The sequence below is a fragment of the Pongo pygmaeus genome, chromosome 14 (assembly GCF_028885625.2).
Source record: "Pongo pygmaeus isolate AG05252 chromosome 14, NHGRI_mPonPyg2-v2.0_pri, whole genome shotgun sequence".
NCBI lineage: Eukaryota > Metazoa > Chordata > Mammalia > Primates > Hominidae > Pongo > Pongo pygmaeus.
Window position 1 is genome coordinate 31,520,312 of NC_072387.2, and position 26,687 is coordinate 31,546,998.

The window sequence follows — 26,687 nt, forward strand, 5'->3', positions numbered from 1 at the left end:
GTCCATGTGTTCTCATTGTTCAACTCCCACTTATGAGTGAGCACATGTGGTGTTTGGTTTTCTGATCTCGTAATAGTTTGCTGAGAATGATGGTTTCCAGCTTCATCCACGTCCCTGCAAAGGACATGAACTCATCCTTTTTTATGGCTGCATGGTATTCCACGTGGTGTATATGTGCCACATTTTCTTAATCCAATCTATCATTGATGGACATTTGGGTTGGTTCCAAGTCTTTGCTGTTGTGAATAGTGCCAAAATATACATATGTGTGCATGTGGGAAGACTCATTTTTCTCAAGATGTGAACTCTTCATTTTAGATAAACCAAATAAAAACATCAAGGTTTTAAGATTTTTGGGTTACATATGCTACCTTTTACTGTTATGATGACATTAAGAAAATTTTTGTAACAGAGCAAAGACTTGCCCTTCTATATATCAAAGTGTGATATTAAGTTCCATTTGCTAAAAGATGAGAAGACAGATAAATGTGTGGAACAGAATAAAAAATGCACAAACTCTGAACTATATGTAAAATTTTAGAACCTGATCCTGATGACATTTCATACGTGTATGAAAAGATGAGTTATTTGTAAATGAAATGTCTGTTAACTGGAGAAAACTAGCTAGATTTGTACGTTACAAAAATAAGTTATTGATAGAATATGCATAAAAACTTATACAAAATTAGAAAATGCCAGAATAAAACATGAATGCCTATTTATACAGATACATTTTTGTGTTGACAAAGACCTTCCTATGAATGCATCCTGCAGGTTGATTTAGAAAACAAAAATTAAAACTCGCCTTACATCAGAAAAAATTAACAAAAGACAACATACTTGCAAAATATTCACATTATATACATAAATATAGACATATATTATTTGCAATGAAAAATATATTTTCCTTTTACAGAGAATTTTTTTAAAGAAATAGGAACTATAATTTTAAATTGGCCAAAGTACTTTTTCCAGATCTACTAGTGATCTGGAAAATCAGTAGTACTTATACCAGTGCTTAAAGTTTAAGTTGCTGTTAACTTTTTAAATAAACAATTTGGTGGCGAACATCACTCTGAAAAAGGTATGTATTCTTTACTCATTAATTCCGTTATACTAAAATATTTTCAGGAAATAATTAGAGATGCATACAATTCATTTTTCTCAGCACTGCTTCCAATAGCAATGTATTAAGGAAATGGGCAAATAAAGGATTTTATAAATAAATTTCAGTGCATCCATAGGATGAAATTATATGTAACTACTGAAGGTAGCAATAGACATGGATGCATGTTGACATGGGAAGATGTACTTTGGTATATGAAGTGAGAAAAAATCGATTTGTTTATACAAACACACAAACAGAATGGTCTTGTGGTAGCCGAAGGTATACACAAAATGTGATAAAATTTTGTTATTTTGTGACATTTGTATTATAGGTGATTTATTTTCCTTTTTATTATTGTGATATCCACAATGAGCATGTATAGCAGGTTTAGTGAAAGTTTATTATTACTGAAATAATCCTAGGTAAGAACAGGAATATGAATCTTGAACAGATAAAAAGAAGTTCTTGCTTTCTATTAATTTTTTTTTGTGGATTGGTATCTTCTGCCAAGGTTTAGCCTCTCAGAAATAGAGGGAATCTTTTAATCTGTGCTGGTAGATTGTATTGTGTATACTCTTTATCATATACATGTCTTTTATTATGGATAGATTTATTACATACATGCAAACAATTATAATTTAATAATTTTATTTTAGTGGTGTCCTTATGAAAATAAAAAATAGCAAATATAAATCATTTCTATTGCACAAATGTTACTTATCTTTACGAGTTTTCTGTAAAAATATTGAACTCCTCAAATATATTTATGTAGTCTTTTAATCCATTTATTCACCAAATGTGACCTGAATACCCACTATGTATTTTACTCTCTCTCAGGACCTTTCCAAGCTTAAAAACTTTATGTTTACCTACCCAGTCTGAGCAAGTTGAGAGAATTAAAATTGGACTATTAGGACTTAATCTAAGTTGAAGCTTTTCCTCCCTCCTTTCAAACAAAAGCATTTCTGAAGGTAGAAAGTTGTAAAAGATAACCTTTAAACTATTCTTTTGAAAATTTATAACAGTGTTTCTCTTTTCTTAATTTCAACTTTTATTTGAGATACAGAGGGCACATGTGCAGATATCATACATGGGAATATTGAGTGATGGTAAAGTTTGGAGGACAGATCGCATCACTCTCGCCATGAGCATAGTACCTGATAGTAGTCATAACCCACTCCCTTATAACAGTCTTAAAGACTAATATTAATCATTGATAATATCTGATTTACATATATCATATAAATCAAAATATTGAATAAAATGAGCCATGCTTATTCATTTGAATTTTGATGTTTCTTTGGCTTAAAGTTTTCTGAAATCCAAGTAAGAATAGTTTTTTGGTAAAAATGTGTCATTGTTATCTCAGCTGTTTTTTTTTCGCTGTTCTTTTTTGGGTTGTCTTCCTATTTTTTATTTCTATGGGTACATAGCAAGTGTACATAATATATTTATGGATACCTGAGGTATTTTGATACAGGTATACAATGCATAATTATCATATCAGGGTAAATGGGTATATCTGTCCCCTCAAGCAGTTACCGTTCTTTGTGTTACAATATTCCAAATATACTTTTTGGCTATTTTAACATATACAATAAATTATTATTATTATTATTATTTTTTGAGATGGAGTCTCGCTCTGTCGCCCAGGCTGGAGTGCAGTGGCGCCATGTCGGCTCACTGCAAGCTCCGCCTCCCGAGTTCACGCCATTCTCCTGCCTCAGCCTCCCGATTAACTGGGACTACAGGCGCCTGCCACAATGCCCGGCTAATTTTTTGTATTTTTTAGTAGAGACGGGGTTTCACCGTATTAGCCAGGATGGTCTGTATCTCCTGACCTCGTGATCCGCCCGCCTTGGCCTCCCAAAGGGCTGGGATTACAGGCCTGAGCCACCACGCCCAGCCAATAAATTATTGTTGACTATAGTTTCCCTGTTGTGCCATCCAGCGCTAAATCTTATTAATCCTATCTAAATATTTTTGTACCAGTTAACCATCCCCACTTCCACCCTCCCCCAATCTCAATACCTTTCCCAGCCCCTCCTAAGTATTGTTCTACTGTCTATCTCCCTTAGTTCAATTGTTTCCATCTGTAGCTTCCACAAATGTGTGAGAACATGCAAACTTTGTTCTTCTGTGGCTGGCTTATTTTACTTAACATAATGTCCTTCATTTCCATCCATGTTGTTGTAAATGTCAAGATCTCATTTTTTTATGCCTGAATAGTACTCCATTGTGTCTATGTAACACTTTTTCTTTACCCTTTCTTCTATGGATGAACAGTTATTTCCCAAATCTTGGCTATTGGGAATAATGCTTCAATAAATATGAATATGCTCATAGTTCTTCAATATACCGATTGCCTTTCTTTGGGGTTTATACCTAGCAGTGGGATTGCTAGATCACATGGTAATTCTATTCTTAGTCTTTTCAGGAACTTCAAAACTATTCTCCAAGGTGGTTGTACTAATTCACTTGGGTAGTTGGGAACGTGTCTGTACTGGGGACAGATAACTGAGACTACACGTAGTTTGTTTACCGGAAGGAGGGAAATAGCTCCTACTCTTGGTCATTTGAACCCATTTTTTGGAATGGGTGCTTTCATACACGGAAGATTTCAATGTTGGAGACCGTCATTGAGTCCTAGAGGGATCTGTAAGTAGGAGCCCATAGGAAAGAAGATATTGAGATAGCAATTGGGAAAAACAGAGATACAGCTTTCAGGACTCTATTTTTCCAGCAGTCTCTCTCCTTGGGTTTCAGAGCACCTATGAAGATTCTCAAGGGCTTGCTAGTTGGTGTGGAGCTGAACTAGGCAGGACCTACGCAGGGAACATAATTAAAGTTTATCTTTGTTAAGGTTTTAATCTTTCTGCAAAGCATATTTCCAATAATGACATAGACACTTGTTCCTTTAACTTTCGTACATTGAGCTGTCAAGCATTTCAGACATTTCAGGGAACTGTCTACACTGTTTTAGGGTAAAGGGCAGCAATAGGGCCTACTTAAGCGGTTTCCATGCTGAAGAACCAAGACTGCCATTTTTTAGTGGCACAGATTAGCCTTTGAACCAGAGACAGGTAATGGAGAAGACACAGTGTCTCTTTCTACCTTGTTTTAAGCGATCAGTTGGTTCCAGTTCAGGTAACAAAGGTTACGTCACTCATTAATTGGATATTGAATTCAGCCTTCAGGACAGACACTTCTGAAGACAAATTATTCTCAGGCTCTGCCAATATATTGCCGGTCACTATTTGTTAAGGAACTAAGGGTGAGTCTTCATCGAACATTTCATAGGTTGGGAAAGGTGGAGGCAGAAATAGGTAACTAAAATCTTTTTGAAAAAGAGGCCAATTTTAATTATATTAAGAAATATTATTTATTGTATAGATAGCTGACCTTTCCCCAGATTTTGTTTTTGTTTTTGTTTTTGTTTGGGGGGGGTGATACCCAGACACAAAACAAATAATTTTTTTTTTTAAGAGAAATGAACTCACTCATTTTTCTTGTATGTTTTTCTCTTTAGACTGTGCAACGAACAGAGTTCTGGTGACTCATGGCTTTCAATAGATGATGAACTCTTTGAATAGTACCAAGGTAAAGTGCAATAGATGATGAACTCTGGATAGTACCAAGGTAAAGTGCTCTTTTGTGAAATAAATTTTCTTGCTCTGAATCTAGTTTTGCATAGTATTTACTCTTCAACTGTGACTGCGGTCTACCTATAATAGTTTTATGGTCTTGGGGAATAGTTGGTCAGAAAAATAAGTATTATAGAAATATGACTATTTGAATTGCCTTTACTTTTTTTCTTTGGAAAATGGGAAAGGGTGCTAAATACTTAGAGGAATTGGGGGCTGAAAAATGGCATGAACTGGGAAATACATGGTGACAGGAAAACTGTATGTGGAAAAGCTGTCCCACAGTAGAGGAAATTTAAAATATGGTCAGCGTTTATTTGGTGAGTATTCTCACAGGAACTTTTCAGTCATACTATTGTGATCTTTATAATCCTTGGGCCTGAATACCTTTTAATGGGTTCAATTACTCATTATAGTAACCATAGAATGTCCCTGGTGTCTTTCAGTTCCAAAACTGTAAAGCACATATCATATGGTTTCCTTTTACTTTCTTGGATGCTTATTGTGGGATGACACAGTTTTTAGTAGGACACTTTTTCTCTCTTTGGTCCTTGGTTCTGTAATTAGACTCCAATAACATTGTGGAAATGTAGCTGGGCATGCTGGCACATGCCTGCAGTCCCAGCTCCTTGGAAGGCTGAGGCAGTAGGATCACTTGAGTCCAGGAGTTCCAGACCAAGCCTGGGCAACATAAGAAGACCTCACCTCTAGTTTTTCTTTTTTATATATATATATTTATTATACTTTAAGTTTTAGGGTACATGTGCACAACGTGCAGGTTAGTTACATATGTATACATGTGCCATGTTGGTGTGCTGCACCCAGTAACTCGTCATTTAACATTAGGTATATCTCCAAATGCTATCCCTCCCCCCTCCCCCCACCCCTCAACAGGCCCCAAGAGTGTGATGTTCCCCTTCCTGTGTCCAAGTGTTCTCATTGTTCAATTCCCACCTATGAGTGAGAACATGCGGTGTTTGGTTTTTTGTCCTTGTGATAGTTTGCTGAGAATGATGGTTTCCAGCTTCATCCATATCCCTACAAAGGACATGAACTCATCATGTTTTATGGCTGTATAATATTCCATGGTGTATATGTGCCACACTTTCTTAATCCAGTCTATCGTTTTTGGACATTTGGTTGGTTCCAAGTCTTTGCTATTGTGAATAGTGCCGAAATAAACATACGTGTGCATGTGTCTTTATAGTAGCATGATTTATAATCCTCTGGCTATATACCCAGTAATAGAATGGCTGGGTCAAATGGTATTTCTAGTTCTAGATCCCTAAGGAATCACCACACTGACTTCCACAATGGTTGAACTAGTTTACAGTCCCACCAACAGTGTAAAAGTGTTCCTATTTCTCCACATCCTCTCCAGCACCTGTTGTTTCCTGACTTTTTAATGACCGCCATTCTAACTGGTGTGAGATGTTACCTCATTGTGCTTTTGATTTGCATTTCTCTGATGGCCAGTGATGATGAGCATTTTTTCATGTGCCTTTTGGCTGCATAAATGTCTTCTTTTGAGAAGTGTCTGTTCATATCCTTTGCCCACTTTTTGATGGGGTTGTTTTTTTCTTGTAAATTTGTTTGAGTTCATTGTAGATTCTGGATATTAGCCCTTTGTCAGATGAGTAGGTTGTGAAAATTTTCTCCCATTCTGTAGGTTGCCTGTTCACTCTGATGGTAGTTTCTTTTGCTGTGCAGAAGCTCTTTAGTTTAATTAGATTCCACTAGTCAATTTTGGCTTTTGTTGCCATTGCTTTTGGTGTTTTAGACATGAAGTCCTTGCCCATGCCTATGTCCTGAATGGTATTGCCTAGGTTTTCTTCTAGGGTTTTTATGGTTTTAGGTCTAACATTTAAGTCTTTAATCCATCTTGAATTAATTTTTGTATAAGGTGTAAGGAAGGGATCCAGTTTCAGCTTTCTCCATATGGCTAGCCAGTTTTCCCAGCACCATTTATTAAATAGGGAATCCTTTCCCCATTTCTTGTTTTTTTCAGGTTTGTCAAAGATCAGATGGTTGTAGATATGTGACATTATTTCTGAGGGCTCTGTTCTGTTCCATTGGTCTATATCTCTGTTTTGGTACCAGTACCATGCTGTTTTGGTTACTACAGCCTTGTAGTATAGTTTGAAATCAGGTAGCGTGATGCCTCCAGCTTTGTTCTTTTGGCTTAGGATTGTCTTGGCAATGTGGGCTCTTTTTCGATTCCATATGAACTTTAAAGTAGTTTTTTCCAATTCTGTGAAGAAAGTCATTGGTGGCTTGATGGGGATGGCATTGAATCTATAAATTACCTTGGGCAGTATGACTATTTTCATGATATCGATTCTTCCTACCCATGAGCATGGAACGTTCTTCCATTTGTTTGTATCCTCTTTTACTTCATTGAGCAGTGGTTTGTAGTTCTCCTTGAAGGGGTCCTTCACATCCCTCGTAAGTTGGATTCCTAAGTATTTTATTCTCTTTGAAGCAATTGTGAATGGGAGTTCACTCATGATTTGGCTCTCTGTTTGTCTGTTATTGGTGTATAAGAATGCTTGTGATTTTTGCACATTGATTTTGTATCCTGAGACTTTGCTGAGGTTGCCTATCAGCTTAAGGAGATTTTGGGCTGAGACAATGGGGTTTTCTAGATATACAATCATGTCATCTGCAAACAGGGACAATTTGATTTCCTCTTTTCCTAATTGAATACCCTTTATTTCCTTCTCCTGCCTAATTGCCCTGGCCAGAACTTCCAACACTATGTTGAATAGGAGTGGTGAGAGAGGGCATCCCTGTCTTGTGCCAGTTTTCAAAGGGAATGCTTCCAGTTTTTGCCCATTCAGTATGATATTGGCTGTGGGTTTGTCATAGATAGCTCTTATTATTTTGAGATACGTCCCATCAATACCTAATTTATTGAGAGCTTTTAGCATGAAGTGTTGTTGAATTTTGTCAAAGGCCTTTTCTGCATCAATTGAGATAATCACATGGTTTTGTCTTTGGTTCTGTTTATATGCTGGATTACATTTATTGATTTGCATATGTTGAACCAGCCTTCCATCCCAGGGATGAAGCCCACTTGATCATGGTGGATAAGCTTTTTGATGTGCTGCTGGATTCTGTTTGCCAGTATTTTATTGAGGATTTTTGCATCGATGTTCATCAGGGATATTGGTCTAAAATTCTCTTTTTTTGTTGTGTCTCTGCCAGGCTTTGGTATCAGGATGATGCTGGCCTCATAAAATGAGTTAGGGAGGATTCCCTCTTTTTCTATTGATTGGAACAGTTTCAGAAGGAATGGTACCAGCTCCTCCTTGTACCTCTGGTAGAATTCGGCTGTGAATCCATCTGGTCCTGGGCTTTTCTTGGTTGGTAAGCTATTAATTATTGCCTCCATTTCAGAGCCTGTTATTGGTCTATTCAGAGATTCAACTTCTTCCTGGTTTAGTCTTGGGAGGGTGTATGTGTCGAGGAATTTATCCATTTCTTCTAGATTTTCTAGTTTATTTGCGTAGAGGTGTTTATAGCATTCTCTGATGGTAGTTTGTATTTCTGTGGGATCGGTGGTGATATCCCCTTTATCATTTTTTATTGCATCTATTTGATTCTTCTCTCTTTTCTTCTTTATTAGTCTTCTAGTGGTCTATTAATTTTGTTGATCTTTTCAAAAAACCAGCTCCTGGATTCATTAATTTTTTGAAGGGTTTTTTGTGTCTCTATTTCCTTCAGTTCTGCTCTGATCTTAGTTATTTCTTGTCTTCTGCTAGCTTTTGAATGTGTTTGCTCTTGCTTCTCTAGTTCTTTTAATTGTGATGTTAGGGTGTCAATTTTGGTTCTTTCCTGCTTTCTCTTGTGGGCATTTAGTGCTATAAATTTCCCTCTACACACTGCTTTGAATGTGTCCCAGAGATTCTGGTATGTTGTGTCTTTGTTCTCGTTGGTTTCAAAGAACATCTTTATTTCTGCCTTCATTTCGTTATGTACCCAGTAGTCATTCAGGAGCAGGTTGTTCAGTTTCCATGTAATTGAGCGGTTTTGAGTGAGTTTCTTAATCCTGAGTTCTAGTTTGATTGCACTGTGGTCTGAGAGACAGTTTGTTATAATTTCTGAGGAGTGCATTACTTCCAACTATGTGGTCAATTTTGGAATAAGTGCAGTGTGGTGCTGAGAAGAATGTATATTCTGTTGATTTGGGGTGGAGAGTTCTGTAGATGTCAGATGTCTATTAGGTCCACTTGGTGCAGAGCTGAGTTCAATTCCTGGGTATCCTTGTTAACTTTCTGTCTCATTGATCTGTCTAATGTTGACAGTGGGGTGTTAAACTCTCCCATTATTATTGTGTGGGAATCTAAGTCTCTTTGTAGATCTCTAAGGACTTGCTTTATGAATCTGAGTGCTCCTGTATTGGCTGCATATATATTTTGGATAGTTAGCTCTTCTTGTTTAATTGATCCCTTTACCATCATGTAATGGCCTTCTTTGTCTCTTTTGATCTTTGTTGGTTTAAAGTCTGTTTTATCAGAGACTAGGATGGCAACCCCTGCCTTTTTCTGTTTTCCATTTGCTTGGTAGATCTTCCTCCATCCTTTTATTTTGAGCCTGTGTGTGTCTCTGCACGTGAGATGGGTTTCCTGAATACAGCACACTGATGTGTCTTGACTCTTTATCCAATTTGCCATTCTGTGTCTTTTAATTGGAGCATTTAGTCCATTTACATTTAAGGTTAATATTGTTATTTGTGAATTTGATTGTGTCATTATGATGTTAGCTGGATATTTTGCTCGTTAGTTGATGCAGTTTCTTCCTAGCCTCAATGAGCTTTACAATTTGGCATGTTTTTGCAGTGGCTGGTACCAGTTGTTCCTTTCCATGTTTAGTGCTTCCTTCAGGAGCTCTTTTAGGGCAGGCCTGGTGGTGACAAAATCTCTCAGCATTTGCTTGTCTGTAAAGTATTTTATTTCTCCTTCACTTCTGAAGCTTAGTTTGGCTGGATATGAAATTCTGGCTTGAAAATTCTTTTCTTTAAGAATGTTGAATATTGGCCCCCTCTCTCTTCTGGCTTGTAGAGTTTCTGCCAAGAGATCAGCTGTTAGTCTGATGGGCTTCCCTTTGTGGGTAACCCGACCTTTCTCTCTGGCTGCCCTTAACATTTTTTCCTTCATTTCAACTTTGGTGAATCTGACAATTATGTGTCTTGGAGTTGCTCTCCTCGAGGAGCATCTTTGTGGCGTTCTCTGTATTTCCTGAATTTGAATGTTGGCCTGCCTTGCGAGATTGGGGAAGTTCTCCTGGATAATATCCTGCAGAGTGTTTTCCAACTTGGTTCCATTCTCCCCGTCACTTTCAAGTCCACCAATCAGATGTAGATTTGGTCTTTTCACATAGTCCCATATTTCTTGGAGGCTTTGTTCCTTTCTTTTTATTCTTTTTTCTCTAAACTTCCCTTCTCTCTTCATTTCATTCATTTGATCTTCCATCACTGATATCCTTTCTTCCAGTTGATCGAATTGGCTGCTGAGGCTTGTGCATTCATCAAGTAGTTCTCGTGTCTTGGTTTTCAGCTCCATCAGGTCCTTTAAGGACTTCTCTGCATTGGTTATTCTAGTTAGCCATTCGTCCAATTTTTTTTCAAGGTTTTTAACTTCTTTGCCATGGATTCGAACTTCTTCCTTTAGCTTGGAGTAGTTTGATTGTCTGAAGCCTTCTTCTCTCAACTCGTCAAAGTCATTCTCCATCCAGCTTTGTTCCATTGCTGGTGAGGAGCTGCGTTCCTTTGGAGGAGGAGAGGCACTCTGATTTTTAGAGCTTCCAGTTTTTCTGCTCCGTTTTTTCCCCATCTTTGTGGTTTTATCTACCTTTGGTCGTTGATGATGGTGACGTACAGATGGGGTTTTGGTGTGGATGTCCTTTCTGTTGTTAGTTTTCCTTCTAAGAGTCAGGACCCTCAGCTGCAGGTCTGTTGGAGTTTGCTAGAGGTCCACTCCAGACCCTGTTTGCCTGGGTATCAGCAGTGGAGGCTGCAGAACAGTGGATGTTGGTGAACAGCAAATGTTACTGCCGGATCATTCCTCTGGAAGTTTTGTCTCAGAGGAGTACCCGGCTGTGTGAGGTGTCAGTCTACCCCTACTGGGGGGTGCCTCCCAGTTAGGCTACTCGGGGGTCAGGGACCCACTTGAGGAGGCAGTCTGTCCATTCTCAGATCTCCAGCTGCATGCTGGGAGAACCACTACTCTCTTCAAAGCTGTCAGACAGGGACATTTAAGTCTGCAGAGGATTCTGCTGCATTTTGTTTGGCAATGCCATGCCCCCAGAGGTGGAGTCTACAGAGGCAGGCAGGCAGGCCTCCGTGAGCTGCGGTGGGCTCCACCCAGTTCGAGCTTCCCAGCTGCTTTGTTTACGTACTCAAGCCTCAGCAGTGGCGGGCGCCTCTCCCCCAGCCTCGCTGCCACCTTGCAGTTTGATTTCAGACTGTTGTGCTAGCAGTGAGCAAGGCGCCGTGGGCATAGGACCCTCCAAGCCGGGTGCAGGATATAATGTCCTGGTGTGCTGTTTGCTAAGACCGCTGGAAAAGCGCAGTATTCGGGTGGGAGTGACCCGATTTTCCAGGTGCCGTCTGTCACCCCTTTCTTTGACTAGGAAAGGGAATTCCCTGACCCCTTGCACTTCCCAGGTGAGGCGATGCCTCACCCTGCTTCGGCTCACGCTCGGTGCACTGCACCCACTGTCCTGCACCCACTTTCCAACACTCCCCAGTGAGATGAACCCAGTACCTCAGTTGGAAATGCAGAAATCACCCATCTTCTGCGTCGCTCACGCTGGGAGCTGTAGACTGGAGCTGTTCCTATTTGGCCATCTTAGCTCTGTAGGGTCTAGCCCCACAGGGTCGGTGGGTTTCTCCCCGTTTGTGGAGACGAGAGAGTGTAGAAATAAAGACACAAGACAAAGAGATAAAAGAAAAGACAGCGGGGCCCGGGAGACCACCACCACCAAGACGCAGAGACCAGTAGTGGCCCTGAATGCCAGCCTGCACTGATATTTATTGGATACAAGACAAAGGGGCAGGATAAGGAGTGTGAGCCATCTCCAGTGATGGGTAAGGTCACGTGGATCACGTGTCCACTGGACAGGGGGCCCTTCCCTGCCTGGCAGCCGAGGCAGAGAGAGAGAGGAGACAGAGAGAAAGAGTTTACTTTATTATTTCTGCTTATCAGAGACTTTTAGTACTTTCACTAATTTGCTACTGCTAACTAAATGGCAGAGCCAGGTGTACAAGATGGAACATGAAGGCGAACTAGGAGCATGACCAATGAAGCACAGCATCACAGGGAGACTGTTAGGCCTCCAGATAACTGCGGGTGGGCCTGACTAATGTTAGGCCCTCCACAAGAGGTGGAGGAGTAGAGTCTTCTCTAAACTCCCCCAGGGAAAGGGAGACTCCCTTTCCCGGTCTGCTAAGTAGTGGGTGTTTTTCCTTGACACTAATCCTACCGCTAGACCATGGTCTGCTTGGCAATGGGCGTCTTCCCAGACGCTGGCGTCACCGCTAGACCAAGGAGCCCTCTGGTGGCCCTGTCTGGGCATAACAGAAGGCTCGCACTCTTGTCTTCTGGTCACTTCTCACTGTGTCTCCTCAGCTCCTATATCTGTATGGCCTGGCTTTTCCTAGGTTATGGTTATAGAGCAAGGATTATTGTAATATTGGCATAAAGAGTAATTGCTACCAACTAATGATTAATGATATTCATATATAATCATATCTAAGATCTATATCTGGTATAACTATTCTTGTTTTATATTTTATTACACTGGAAAAGCTCGTGTCCTCGGTCTTTTGCCTCAGCACCTGGGTGGCTTGCCGCCCACAGGCTCCACCCCCCTAGTTTTTCTTTTAATGTGGAAATTCAGAAATTTAAAATTTCTGTCTCAAAATCTGTATTACAGAGAGATTCCCACGTGTTTCCTAAGCCATTCTATGAAGAATATATTTAAAACTCTTCATCTAATTGAGCATACATGTTTTTCCTCAAGTGACAACCAGCTCCAGAAGCAGAGACTGTTAATAACCATGTGGTAATACTTTAATTTCAAACACTTTTTGCCCTGTAGTTGTAAAAAATATTCACAGACCATCTTTGTATCATAGTTTAAAGTTTCAAATTTCAGAAGCTTTTGTATTTCATTGTTTACATAATCATTTTAAAGGTCCTGCACTACTGTGAGCTACTGAATGTTACGAAACATATTCTTGTGTATCCTAAAGTACCTAAAGTCTTGCATGTAAGAAGCGTTTTAATCATTTTTGAACATGAAGAAATGAACAGACAAGTAAATTTCTATATAATAGAATGTTATAGGTAGTATAACATGCACAAGATATCTAATAATAACATCTATTGCATTTCCAAAATATGGCTTAAATTAAAGTTTAGGATATAAGTTCACATGAATTAAGCAAATATGTTATAAATAAGAAGGAAATAAATTAGAAATATGTCATCAGTAGGAAAGCAGATTACAGTATATTTTCTAATATTCTCTAACTGTAAGCTCAGATTTGGATTTTACATGAAAATTTCTTAAGCTTTCTTTTAGCCCCAACCTACGCTCTTTTAAATATATCTTTTCAGGTTGAACATTACTCTTTATAATTTTGATTTCCTATGCTTTCTCCTGGTGGAATATTGATGAAACATTTCTTTTCTCTTTTATCTCTCTGTAGTAATAATGTTCCAGCTTTCACATAGTGGTAGATGACCATGTTTACCTGAATGAATGTCTTATTTTGTAGAAAGAAAATTGAAGTCTTTATTACAGAAATACTTACAAAAAAATTATAAATTCTAATCAGTATTTTTAAGGGTATCCTATGACCAAAAGTCTCCATATAGATCTGTACTTCTCCATGTACCTTACTGTAGTTAACATCATAAGAATGACACTCATAAATATTACTTCCTAAGTATGTCTAATGAACAAATTTGGGAAGAAATGTGAAATCCTTTTGTAAACTGTGAAGTATGTATACAAATGTAGGACAAAATGATCACGGTGGGATTCAGTGATTTAGTAAATATTGAGGATTCTTTTTGTAAACCTGAACGATGAAATGGCAGTAGTGCCGAAAAAAAAAAGAAATTTAGAACAGGCATGCCGATTTCTACTTTGGTTTATGTTAAGTTTCAGCAGACTATGACTGGGAATATCCTAAGGGAATCTAGTGATTTGGCACTTGAGACCTTTCCGATGAGATTGTAAGTGTTTTTGACCTTGAAGGAATTTCTGTTCTTCACTACTGACTGTGTGCTAGGCAGTGAGACACTGAATGTACAAGATGAGGCTTATGATAGAGTATAGTAAGAGCAGAAAATCAAGTAAAGAACAAACACTTCTAAGTCACTATAAGTGCTTCCTATAAAGAAAACAGAGAATGTTAGGTTACGGCACATTGAAGAAGTGCGTAGTTAGGATGGGGGCCGGAATGGGAGTAGAACTGTGTTCTCAGAGAAGATCTTTCTGAGTGTGACATTTAAGCTGCCAACTAGAGGACAAGAAGCAGCGGGCCATGTGAAAGTCTAGAAGGAGGATATTCTGGACAGAGAGAACAATGGGTCACATCTGTTTTTCATTTTGTTCTCAACATCCAAAAAGCAGGAAGTATGGTAAACATCCTCGTCCTCATGTGTATTATTAGAATGTGTAGAAAAGAGAATGTGTAAATAAGAACCTGGGACTGTTTAGATGCTTCATAATAAATGTTCTTCTCCTTCCCTTTTTACTAACTCTTGCTATACTTTCTTGAAGTTATTTCTTAATCAGGAAAGAATGGCATACGATATCTAATATTTGCTTGCTTTTATTTAAACAAGGCATAAAGAAAAGGCTTCTTACTATTTTGCCATTTTTCCTGTCAGTAAAAATTTTGCCAAAAATATTTTGATTTTTCCAAGCCCTTCCTTACCTAAATAAAGCAGCTTTGACAATGTTCTGCTTACACTCAACATAACATACCCTGAAGTTACCTATCATGCCGAGTATCTTATTTTAACACTAAGATCATTTATGTAATTAGAAATATTTTAAATATGAATGTTGTAAGTATTATACCAATTGTGTGTTTTTTTAAAATGCCCTCTTATTGTTGGTAGTGAACGCAAAGTTGAGTTAGGTATTTGAAGTTAGTTCCTTGTTGAAATATACACAAGAGCTAATATTGTGTCTGTCACTGTGTTTCCTTTGGCTTTCTATGTTCAGTTTACAGTGTCAATAGCCATATGGAGATAAAAGTTTTGCTTGATCTGGAGAGCGTGTATGAGTTTCTCTATTGAAATATTTTGGTTTTCAACACATGCTTTCCTTCTAGGTCTCATTGCTTTTAAATCAGGAAATTCAAAACATGTTTAGGAAATATTGAGAAATTCATTGTTTTTTCACTGAAACTCATTATTCATTATAATTTCAACAGACTACCTTTGAGAATGTTCCACGGAAATATGATAGTCGCTTAACTGGAGCTGATGGTCAAAGAGGAAAAATTACAATAAAGGAACAAGAAGGTAAGAACTGTATTTTGTTTAAAAATTTGACAGAATGTTTAAAAACATGAGCTCTGTTATGTTCTAGTAGCCAAGGAAAATAAGGTATTAAGTGCATAGTCAAAAAAAAGAGAAGTGAAATAGTGATATGTTGTATATTTTGTAAGACATTAGCAACCGATTTAATTGAGAGTGCCTAAAGGAGCTGAATCATTAGTTCCAATTCAAGATACTCTAAGACCTGAGGAAAGTCAGAAAATAAGGAAGAAGAAAAGAGTAAATGAAGGAATGAAGAGTGAAAAGGCAGAGAGTACAGGGAGTAAATGAGGGGAAAAAAAACAGATATATGCAATGAAGGGCGATAGAGTAAGATAATTATTTGAGGAGAATATAAAGTGAGCTTCCAGTACTGAAACTTGTCAGAGAAGTCAAGCAAAATGTTGCCACTCTTGCTGTTTTCCTTACTTTTGGGAATGCATTAAGGATGGAGGTACCTGACCACGCAGAGCTATGTTTTATCTGCGATAGAGGAATGTAATGCATGGTCAGCCATGCATAAATTACATGTCTATAATTTAATGTGCTATAAAATGTTTTTATTCATGGGACAGTATCTTAGAGGCCAAAAGAAGAGCATTGGAAAGAAGAGGGTAGGATTAGTTATGGAGAGATCAAGGGAGCTATAGCCTGATAAAAAGTTCATTAGGAACCTTACGACTTGTAATGCAGCTTAGATTTGGAGGATGTGATAGGGTGGAGCTTGAGGCTGGGTTCCAAAAGGGCAAGTTGAGGTTAAGGAATGTGGGAGCACACTGAGTATAGATCAGAGCTTCCCAAATTTTAACAAATCAGCTGAGGACCTTGTTAGAAGTGCACATTCTGATTCCACAAGTCTGCGATTCTGCATTTCTAATAAGATCTCAGGTGATGCCGACCCTTGTTGTCCTAGGACCACACTCTGAGTAGCAAGGGTATAGCTGTGCCTTTAGAGAAATCTGGAAGAAGAGTCCTTGGATAACCACTCAAGACATAACAGGATTAAGGGAAAGCATGATTTTCCTTTTATTTCTGAGCATGTCTCTGGCCAGAGGGGAAGGAGAAAGAGATGAAGAAATAGAAATCATCACTGGAAGATCCCACTGCTAAGTGAAGAGAAGAGAAGTCATGGGAATAGTCCATCAAAAGAAGGCAGAAGGGTCAGAATCAGGACAACAGATGTAGAGATTACTTTTGCAAAGGAAGAGGAATTGTGAGTGGAGGAGGAGGGAGGAAAGAAAGAAGTTGGCTAGATCATTTTGGATTTCATAATAGGGAAACTTGAGAGCTCTCACTTCTGATGGCTGCAGTATATTGGCACTCAAACGGAAGATTAGGTGATTGCTGTTCCAGGAATTACTGGAAGGAGGGAGTGCTAGAATGGGGGTAAACCACAGGAACTAATTTCTTCTCTCTGTAACTATCAGACATCAAAGATGCATGTTTTGTCCATATGAGTTAATCAACTGAGGTAAAGTTAAATGTAGGAGCTTTGGCTGCTTTTTCTTTAAGGCAGCCGGTTTTTTAAATAGGATAACTGTTTTGTAAAAGTTTATCATGGATGACATGATATGCCAACCCAAACTAAGTTTAGAAACAAAAAAATTACAAAGTTTATTCCTCAAATACAAAAGGCATTACTTTACATAAATATTACACCCATTTTGGTATATAAAAGGTCAGTAGTAACTAATAATTATGTAGCAATGCATTTTTTATTAATATTTCAATGTTGAAAGCTTCTTACACATTATTTTTAGACATGTTTTATATACCTTCTTGCATGAGTGGATCAAAAAACTTAAGATGGCTAAACTAGAGGATATAAGAAATGTAGACCTATCAGTAAGCCCAAGTAGGTATGAAAAAAAAAAATGAAGATTTTTATGAACTATTTTGTGTAAGTGTGGATCCAAAGCAATCACTTCAGAACACTTTCTCTGATGAGAAATGAATTAAACATTCAAATGAACTGTCATGACAACTGTGTGCTTCCTGCATTCTAGGACCAGTTGAAGGACATGATAAACGCTTGTAGTAGAATGGTATAAATGATTCTGATGTGTCACATTAAAGACACACTATAGCGTTCTACCATCAGCTTGGACATTTATCTGCCCAGGGTCATGATTTGCTCCTCTGGTTAAAGATCATTTTTCTCCTCCTCAGCATGTACACATGGTTGTGTGCATACTTTTCTCTCAGTTACAGATATTCGAATCAGAATCTTCCCTTTGAAATGTTAACTGCATGTTTTATTCAACCTATCTTCTTAGTTTTCTTCAGGATATTTCTGTTATGTTGTTGTCCTGACAAAAGAAATGCACCCCTAAATCTAAACTCATTATTTTTAAAGCGAAGCACTAAGATTAAGCTTGATACTAACTCTGAGTGTATGGTTAGATTTATCATATTTATATATAATTGATTATATGTCCATTTTGCCTTCCAGATTCTCTTGAGCAATATCATCACTTGAAGGTAATTACTTTTCTATATTTATCTTTAATTATTAACCACATAGTATATGAAATATATATTACTTATTAATCATTTTGTCTCAAAACCCTTTCAGCCTAAGATTGAAATGAAAGAGTATGTTTCGAACCAGGCAGTCGGAATGAAAGATGTACAAGCATGCACATCAGGTAAAAATTTTTGCAATACAAATTTAACTCTGGAAAGAAGCACATTAAAATATTTTAAATGCTAGCAGTCTTCATATTCCTGTCTTTTTTTTCAAATTTGATGGATAGATTTGATATATATAATGCAGACATTAGTGTTGGTATCTATGTTTGAAAAACATTATATTTAGAAGCATAAGATAAATTTTTAAAACATAAGCTCTAACTTAGATGTATCTTCTATTATGTATTGCTACGCTGAAGTTCTCAGTTGGGAATACCTATACTCATTTGGGTTTCACAGAGGTGAATTATGAGACTACAATTTTTTCCCGTGTCAGAAATGCTTGTTGGAATTCTGATCTTTACCTAGAGGAAAGCTTTCCTTGCTAACATGTCAATTTTGTATAAAGTTTAGTTACTTCATCGTAGTGTTAGACTGATTATCTGAAGCAAATTGGATGTTTTGATTAATGTGTGTGTGTGTGTGTGTGTGTGTGTGTGTGCAGGGAATATCTTGGAGTACAAAAATGAGGAAAGTAATCTTTTTTTCATGGCTATTTGGCAGACACACTCATTTCAAAGAGTGATTCTGAAACTTTATAGGCTTAGGGTTTTTTGTGTAATTGATAATTATTGCATAGAAGTAACCAACACCCTGAATTAGGTGTTTGTCATTGTAATGCACTTTTCATACATTTTACCATATATGTGTATGGTCATAAATCATATGTAGAATTGGTGTTTCTGTCCTAAAATTTCAATCATATAAATGATTGTACATTATAAATATATTATTCAGCAGCTTTCTTTTGCTTACTCAGCGTTATAGTTTTGAGATCAGTTGATATGTTTTGTTCACACCCATTGATTTGTCCAAAGAGATCCATTGCTATTTTCAGAAGTAGTTCTAGTTGAGTTTACATTTCCTATAGTATTTCATGCTATGAAAGTACCACATTTAATTCAACTCTCTTTTGTGGTGAAAAAAAGATAAAAACATTAAAAAATGATGGCATACCCCAAAGAGCTTTTGTTTAAGTGGATTGTATCTATTGATATTTACTGTATCAGAAACTGAAGCTGAATAATTTAAAATATAAGCATGCACCGCCATGCATTCCAATAGCCATTATAACTCTGGCCCATTAAGCACCCATGATCTTATGACACATCATGTGTCTAATGGTTAAACATAAGTCTTGTTATTAAAAGAAAGTTCATATTCCTGAAGAATCTTTATTATTAATAAACAAAGCTCTCATGGAAAACAAAATATATAATATCGCTGAGTGAATCAAAGTAAGTAACACTAAAAAATAAAAATGTCAAAGATTATGGTTAATAAAACCTATGTGAGTGAATGGCAAGTACGGGACATGTAGAATACAATAAGCCATGCAGGAGTGGTGTGTTTCTGGGGGAGTGGAGGACATGGGACTGCTTCTGTTTTAGAAGGAATTTCTCCACGTTAGTCAAATTGTATTATGATTTACATTCTAATAATGAAAACTTTCTTTTCAGCTTTTTCAGATTTGGATTTTAATAGTTTGACCTTCAGTAATGAAATTCATGAAAGATCTGAGAATTTGGAAGTTGGTGGTCTACGTCCATTTGTATCTCCACCAATGACCAACACTGTGTTGGGATCCACAGACTTGGGACAGATGAACTTAATAGATCAAGAAAAGATGACCACTGCAGGTGCGTTTCTATTTTGGAATCACACTCTCCGTGACCTGTGTTGAGTTACAGCTACTAGAAAACAAAGAGAGCAAAGAAGGTAATAAAGAAGCATGGAGAATTCAGTCCCAGCGTAGCTGTGCTTGGCTTCATAATACCATAGTTGTGACTTTCAAAGAATCATTTTGTGGCAAAGTGTGTATTGTGTTTACACCCCCCTTATATAAGCTATAACCAAACAGAGGACCTATCAGCAGGGCATTTGTGTTCTTTAACCAAAGCAACATAAAAATAACAAAGAGAATGAGAAGGATGAGTAATTTTGTTTAGGCTAGTATTTAACATAAACTTGAATGTGAGTCCAAGGATTACATGTAGAACTTTGGGACTGGGGGGGAAATGTAGGCAAGGATGTAAAGATTGCCTGCTCAAACACAATGTGGTTTCTTTGCTTTATTTTCATAGCTCTGAATTTGTATCAGTTGTAACTATATAAATGTTGCCCCTCAAGCACCTTCCAAACCCCAAAATTAAGTTATTTTTAACAACTTCTGTGACTTTATGTAGTATAGAATTGTCTTTCCCAGTATGAATGAGTATCCTTGAGAATTTGCTAGATGGTGTCTTTTCGGCTGTGTTCACACAGTTTATCACCTTGTTTTAATGAATAACAATTTACTAGGAATACTAGTTTGAAGGAAGGTGGTGTCATTAAAAAGAACGTGAAAATACATTTTAATTTTACTAGGACACATAATCTGTTGAATAACTGCATCTAATATGTGTTCTACTTTATCTCCCAGTTAAATTCATTGTCTTTAATCAGGTATACGATCAGATCTATATAGTAATAAATCATAAAATATTTTTGCACCCCAATAGTTTCATTTCCTTTTTTACATGGCAAAACCCAGTCTCTAGAAAAAATACAAAATTAGCCGAGCATGGCAGCACATGCGTGTGGTCCCAGATACTCAGAGGCTGAGGTGGGAGAATCTCTAGAGTCCGGGAGGCAGAGGTTGTAGTTAGCTGAGATCGCACCACTGTGCTCCAGCCTGGGGCTACTGAGCAAGACCTTGTCTCAAAAAAATGACACAAAAGAAAACATGATTTGAAAGATTGTCCCATACAGTTTAGGACAAAAGGGATAGACATGCATAGAAAGAATGTACATTTCAGGTGGTAAAGATACACTAGGAAAATCAATGCAGTACTAAGGCAGCCCCAAGGAAAGTGACGCCTGTTTATCTGAGGAAAGATAGCAAGAATCAAGGAATACTTCACACAGCAATGTGAGTGATGAAAAAGAAATGGTTAGAATAGTAGAGGAAAACATTTCTGATATCGAGAACAGGATGTACACTGGTAAAGTATAAACAGTTACAGTAATTCTGGAAATCATTGATCATAGGCATAATGTGTTGTTAAGAATGGCACTACTGGACCAGGCATGGTGGCTCACGCCTGTAATCCCAGCATTTTGGGATGCTGAGGCAGGCAGATCACCTGAGGTCAGCAGTTCAAGATCAGCCTGGTTAACATGGTGAAACCCCATCTCTACTAAAAATACAAAATTTAGCAGCTTGAGCCACCTCACCCAGCTGAAAATTTTTTTAAGACAGGCTGTCACTGTGTCACCCACACTGGAGTTTGAGTGAATGCAATCTTTTCTTTTTCTTTTTTTTTTCTTTTCTTCTTCTTCTTATTATTATTATTATACTTTAGGTTTTATGGTACATGTGCGCAATGTGCAGGTAAGTCACATATGTATACATGTGCCATGCTGGTGCGCTGCACCCACCAACTCGTCATCTAGCATTAGGTATATCTCCCAATGCTATCCCTCCCCCCTCCCCCCACCCCACAACAGTCCCCAGAGTGTGATGTTCCCCTTCCTGTGTCCATGTGTTCTCATTGTTCAATTCCTACCTATGAGTGAGAATATGCGGTGTTTGGTTTTTTGTTCTTGCGATAGTTTACTGAGAATGATGATTTCCAATTTCATCCATGTCCCTACAAAGAACGTGAACTCATCATTTTTTATGGCTGCATAGTATTCCATGGTGTATATGTGCCACATTTTCTTAATCCAGTCTATCATTGTTGGACATTTGGGTTGGTTCCAAGTCTTTGCTATTGTGAATAATGCCGCAATAAACATACGTGTGCATGTGTCTTTATAGCAGCATGATTTATAGTCCTTTGGGTATATACCCAGTAATGGGATGGCTGGGTCGAATGGAATTTCTAGTTCTAGATCCCTGAGGAATCGCCACACTGACTTCCACAAGGGTTGAACTAGTTTACAGTCCCACCAACAGTGTAAAAGTGTTCCTATTTCTCCACATCCTCTCCAGCACCTGTTGTTTCCTGACTTTTGAATGATTGCCATTCTAACTGGTGTGAGATGGTATCTCATTGTGGTTTTGATTTGCATTTCTCTGATGGCCAGTGATGGTGAGCATTTTTTCATGTGTTTTTTGGCTGCATAAATGTCTTCTTTTGAGAAGTGTCTGTTCATGTCCTTCGCCCACTTTTTGATGGGGTTGTTTGTTTTTTTCTTGTAAATTTGTTGGAGTTCATTGTAGATTCTGGATATTAGCCCTTTGTCAGATGAGTAGGTTGCGAAAATTTTCTCCCATTTTGTAGGTTGCCTGTTCACTCTGATGGTAGTTTCTTTTGCTGTGCAGAAGCTCTTGAGTTTAATTAGATCCCATTTGTCAATTTTGGCTTTTGTTGCCATTGCTTTTGGTGTTTTAGACATGAAGTCCTTGCCCATGCCTATGTCCTGAATGGTAATGCCTAGGTTTTCTTCTAGGGTTTTTATGGTTTTAGGTCTAACATTTAAGTCTTTAATCCATCTTGAATTGATTTTTGTATAAGGTGTAAGGAAGGGATCCAGTTTCAGCTTTCTACATATGGCTAGCCAGTTTTCCCAGCACCATTTATTAAATAGGGAATCCTTTCCCCATTTCTTGTTTTTGTCAGGTTTGTCAAAGATCAGATACTTGTAGATATGTGGCATTATTTCTGACGGCTCTGTTCTGTTCCATTGATCTATATCTCTGTTTTGGTACCAGTACCATGCTGTTTTGGTTACTGTAGCTTTGTAGTATAGTTTGAAGTCAGGTAGTGTGATGCCTCCAGCTTTGTTCTTTTGGCTTAGGATTGACTTGGCGATGCGGGCTCTTTTTTGGTTCCATATGAACTTTAAAGTAGTTTTTTCCAATTCTGTGAAGAAAGTCATTGGTAGCTTGATGGGGATGGCATTGAATCTGTAAATTACCTTGGGAAGGATGGCCATTTTCATGATATTGATTCTTCCTACCCATGAGCATGGAATGTTCTTCCATTTGTTTGTATCCTCTTTTATTTCCTTGAGCAGTGGTTTGTAGTTCTCCTTGAAGAGGTCTTTCACATCCCTTGTAAGTTGGATTCCTAGGTATTTTATTCTCTTTGAAGCAATTGTGAATGGGAGTTCACTCATGATTTGGCTCTCTGTTTGTCTGTTATTGATGTATAAGAATGCTTGTGATTTTTGCACATTGATTTTGTATCCTGAGACTTTGCTGAAGTTGCTTATCAGCTTAAGGAGATTTTGGGCTGAGACAATGGGGTTTTCTAGATATACTATCATGTCATCTGCAAACAGGGACAATTTGACTTCCTCTTTTCCTAATTGAATACCCTTGATTTCCTTCTCCTGCCTAATTGCCCTGGCCAGAACTTCCAACACTATGTTGAATAGAAGTGGTGAGAGAGGGCATCCCTGTCTTGTGCCAGTTTTCAAAGGGAATGCTTCCAGTTTTTGCCCATTCAGTATGATATTGGCTGTGGGTTTGTCATAAATAGCTCTTATTATTTTGAGATATGTCCCATCAATTCCTAATTTATTGAGAGTTTTTAGCATGAAGTGTTGTTGAATTTTGTCAAAGGCCTTTTCTGCATCTATTGAGATAATCATGTGGTTTTTGTCTTTGGTTCTGTTTATATGCTGGATTACATTTATTGATTTGCGTATATTGAACCAGCCTTGCATCCCAGGGATGAAGCCCACTTGATCATGGTGGATAAGCTTTTTGATGTGCTGCTGGATTCTGTTTGCCAGTATTTCATTGAGGATTTTTGCATCAATGTTCATCAAGGATATTGGTCTAAAATTCTCTTTTTTGGTTGTGTCTCTGCCAGGCTTTGGTATCAGGATGATGCTGGCCTCATAAAATGAGTTAGGGAGGATTCCCTCTTTTTCTATTGATTGGAATAGTTTCAGAAGGAATGGTACCAGCTCCTCCTTGTACCTCTGGTAGAATTCGGCTGTGAATCCATCTGGACCTGGACTTTTTTTGGTTGGTAAGCTATTGATTATTGCCACAATTTCAGCTCCTGTTATTGGTCTATTCAGAGATTCAACTTCTTCCTGGTTTAGTCTTGGGAGGGTGTATGTGTTGAGGAATTTATCCATTTCTTCTACATTTTCTAGTTTATTTGCATAGAGGTGTTTGTAATATTCTCTGATGGTAGTTTGTATTTCTGTGGGATCGGTGGTGATATCCCCTTTATCATTTTTTATTGCATCTATTCGATTCTTCTCTCTTTTTTTCTTTATTAATCTTGCTAGCGGTCTATCAATTTTGTTGATCCTTTCAAAAAAACCAGCTCCTGGATTCATTTATTTTTTGAAGGGTTTTTTGTGTCTCTATTTCCTTCAGTTCTGCTCTGATTTTAGTTATTTCTTGCCTTCTGCTAGCTTTTGAACGTGTTTGCTCTTGCTTTTCTAGTTCTTTTAATTGTGATGTTAGGGTGTCAATTTTGGATCTTTCCTGCTTTCTCTTGTGGGCATTTAGTGCTATAAATTTCCCTCTACACACTGCTTTGAATGCATCCCAGAGATTCTGGTATGTTGTGTCTTGGTTCTCATTGGTTTCAAAGAACATCTTTATTTCTGCCTTCATTTTGTTATGTACCCAGTAGTCATTCAGGAGCAGGTTGTTCAGTTTCCACGTAGTTGAGCGGTTTTGAGTGAGATTCTTAATCCTGAGTTCTAGCTTGATTGCACTGTGATCTGAGAGACAGTTTGTTACAATTTCTGTTCTTTTACATTTATTGAGGAGAGCTTTACTTCCAAGTATATGGTCAATTTTGGAATAGGTGTGGTGTGGTGCTGAAAAAAATGTATATTCTGTTGATTTGGGGTGGAGAGTTCTGTAGATGTCTATTAGGTCCGCTTGGTGCAGAGCTGAGTTCAATTCCTGGGTATCCTTGTTGACTTTCTGTCTCGTTGATCTGTCTAATGTTGATAGTGGGGTGTTAAAGTCTCCCATTATTAATGTGTGGGAGTCTAAGTCTCTTTGTAGGTCACTCAGGACTTGCTTTATGAATCTGGGTGCTCCTGTATTGGGTGCATATATATTTAGGATAGTTAGCTCTTCTTGTTGAATTAATCCCTTTACCATTATGTAATGGCCTTCTTTGTCTCTTTTGATCTTTGTTGGTTTAAAGTCTGTTTTATCAGAGACTAGGATTGCAACCCCTGCCTTTTTTTGTTTTCCATTTGCTTGGTAGATCTTCCTCCATCCTTTTATTTTGAGCCTATGTGTGTCTCTGCACGTGAGATGGGTTTCCTGAATACAGCACACTGATGGGTCTTGAGTCTTTATCCAGTTTGCCAGTCTGTGTCTTTTAATTGGAGCATTTAGTCCATTTACATTTAAAGTTAATATTGTTATGTGTGAATTTGGTCCTGTCATTATGATGTTAGCTGGATATTTTGCTCGTTAGTTGATGCAGTCTCTTCCTAGTCTCAATGTTCTTTACATTTTGGTATGATTTTGCAGTGGCTGGTACCGGTTGTGCCTTTCCATGTTTAGCGCTTCCTTCAGGAGCTCTTTTAGGGCAGGCCTGGTGGTGACAAAATCTCTCAGCATTTGCTTGTCTGTAAAGTATTTTATTTCTCCTTCACTTATGAAGCTTAGTTTGGCAGGATATGAAATTCTGGGTTGAAAATTCTTTTCTTTAAGAATGTTGAATACTGGCCCCCACTCTCTTCTGGCTTGTAGGGTTTCTGCTGAGAGATCCGCTGTTAGTCTGATGGGCTTCCCTTTGTGGGTAACCCGATCTTTCTCTCTGGCTGCCCTTAACATTTTTTCCTTCATTTCAACTTTGGTGAATCTGACAATTATGTGTCTTGGAGTTGCTCTTCTCGAGGAGTATCTTTGTGGCGTTCTCTGTATTTCCTGAATCTGAATGTTGGCCTGCCTTGCTAGATTGGGGAAGTTCTCCTGGATAATATCCTGCAGAGTGTTTTCCAACTTGGTTCCATTCTCCCCGTCACTTTCAGGTACACCAATCAGACGTAGATTTGGTCTTTTCACATAGTCCCACATTTCTTGGAGGCTTTGCTCGTTTCTTTTTATTCTTTTTTCTCTAAACTTCCCTTCTCGCTTCATTTCATTCATTTCATCTTCCAGGGGTGATACCCTTTCTTCCATTTGATCGCATCGGCTCCTGAGGCTTCTGCATTCTTCACGTAGTTCTCGAGCCTTGGTTTTCAGCTCCATCAGCTCCTTTAAGCACTTCTCTGTATTGGTTATTCTAGTTATACATTCTTCTAAATTTTTTTCAAAGTTTTCAACTTCTTTGCCTTTGGTTTGAATATCCTCCCGTAGCTCGGAGTAATTTGATCGTCTGAAGCCTTCTTCTCTCAGCTCGTCAAAGTCATTCTCCGTCCAGCTTTGTTCCGTTGCTGGTGAGGAACTGCGTTCCTTTGGAGGAGGAGAGGTACTCTGCTTTTTAGAGTTTCCAGTTTTTCTGCTCTGTTTTTTCCCCATCTTTGTGGTTTTATCTACTTTTGGTCTTTGATGATGGTGATGTACAGATGGGTTTTTGGTGTGGATGTCCTTTCTGTTAGTTTTCCTTCTAACAGACAGGACCCTCAGCTGCAGGTCTGTTGGAGTACCTGGCCGGCCGTGTGAGGTGTCTGTCTGCCCCTGCTGGGGGGTGCCTCCCAGTTAGGCTGCTCGGGGGTCAGGGGTCAGGGACCCACTTGAGGAGGCGGTCAGCC

The 26,687-nt window shown here is 38.2% G+C and overlaps 2 protein-coding genes across 4 annotated transcripts in view; one reads left to right on the forward strand and one right to left on the reverse strand.

Annotated features, from left to right (window-relative positions):
• The window catches only part of LOC134738006 (uncharacterized), a 347,768-nt gene that overhangs the window by 3,001 nt on the left and 318,080 nt on the right, over positions 1-26,687 (reverse strand). The gene's annotated exons all lie outside the window — the stretch shown is intronic.
• Positions 1-26,687, forward strand: part of LOC129011231 (ankyrin repeat domain-containing protein 26) — a 71,579-nt gene that overhangs the window by 1,554 nt on the left and 43,338 nt on the right. For all 3 annotated transcript variants that reach the window (XM_063650649.1, XM_063650647.1, XM_054445980.2), the window contains exons 2-6: positions 4,638-4,708; positions 15,212-15,302; positions 17,770-17,798; positions 17,893-17,965; positions 19,469-19,648. In XM_063650649.1, coding sequence (XP_063506719.1) covers positions 4,682-4,708; positions 15,212-15,302; positions 17,770-17,798; positions 17,893-17,965; positions 19,469-19,648 — 400 coding nt within the window. In that variant the 5' untranslated portion in view covers positions 4,638-4,681. The remainder of the gene's footprint in view (positions 1-4,637; positions 4,709-15,211; positions 15,303-17,769; positions 17,799-17,892; positions 17,966-19,468; positions 19,649-26,687) is intronic.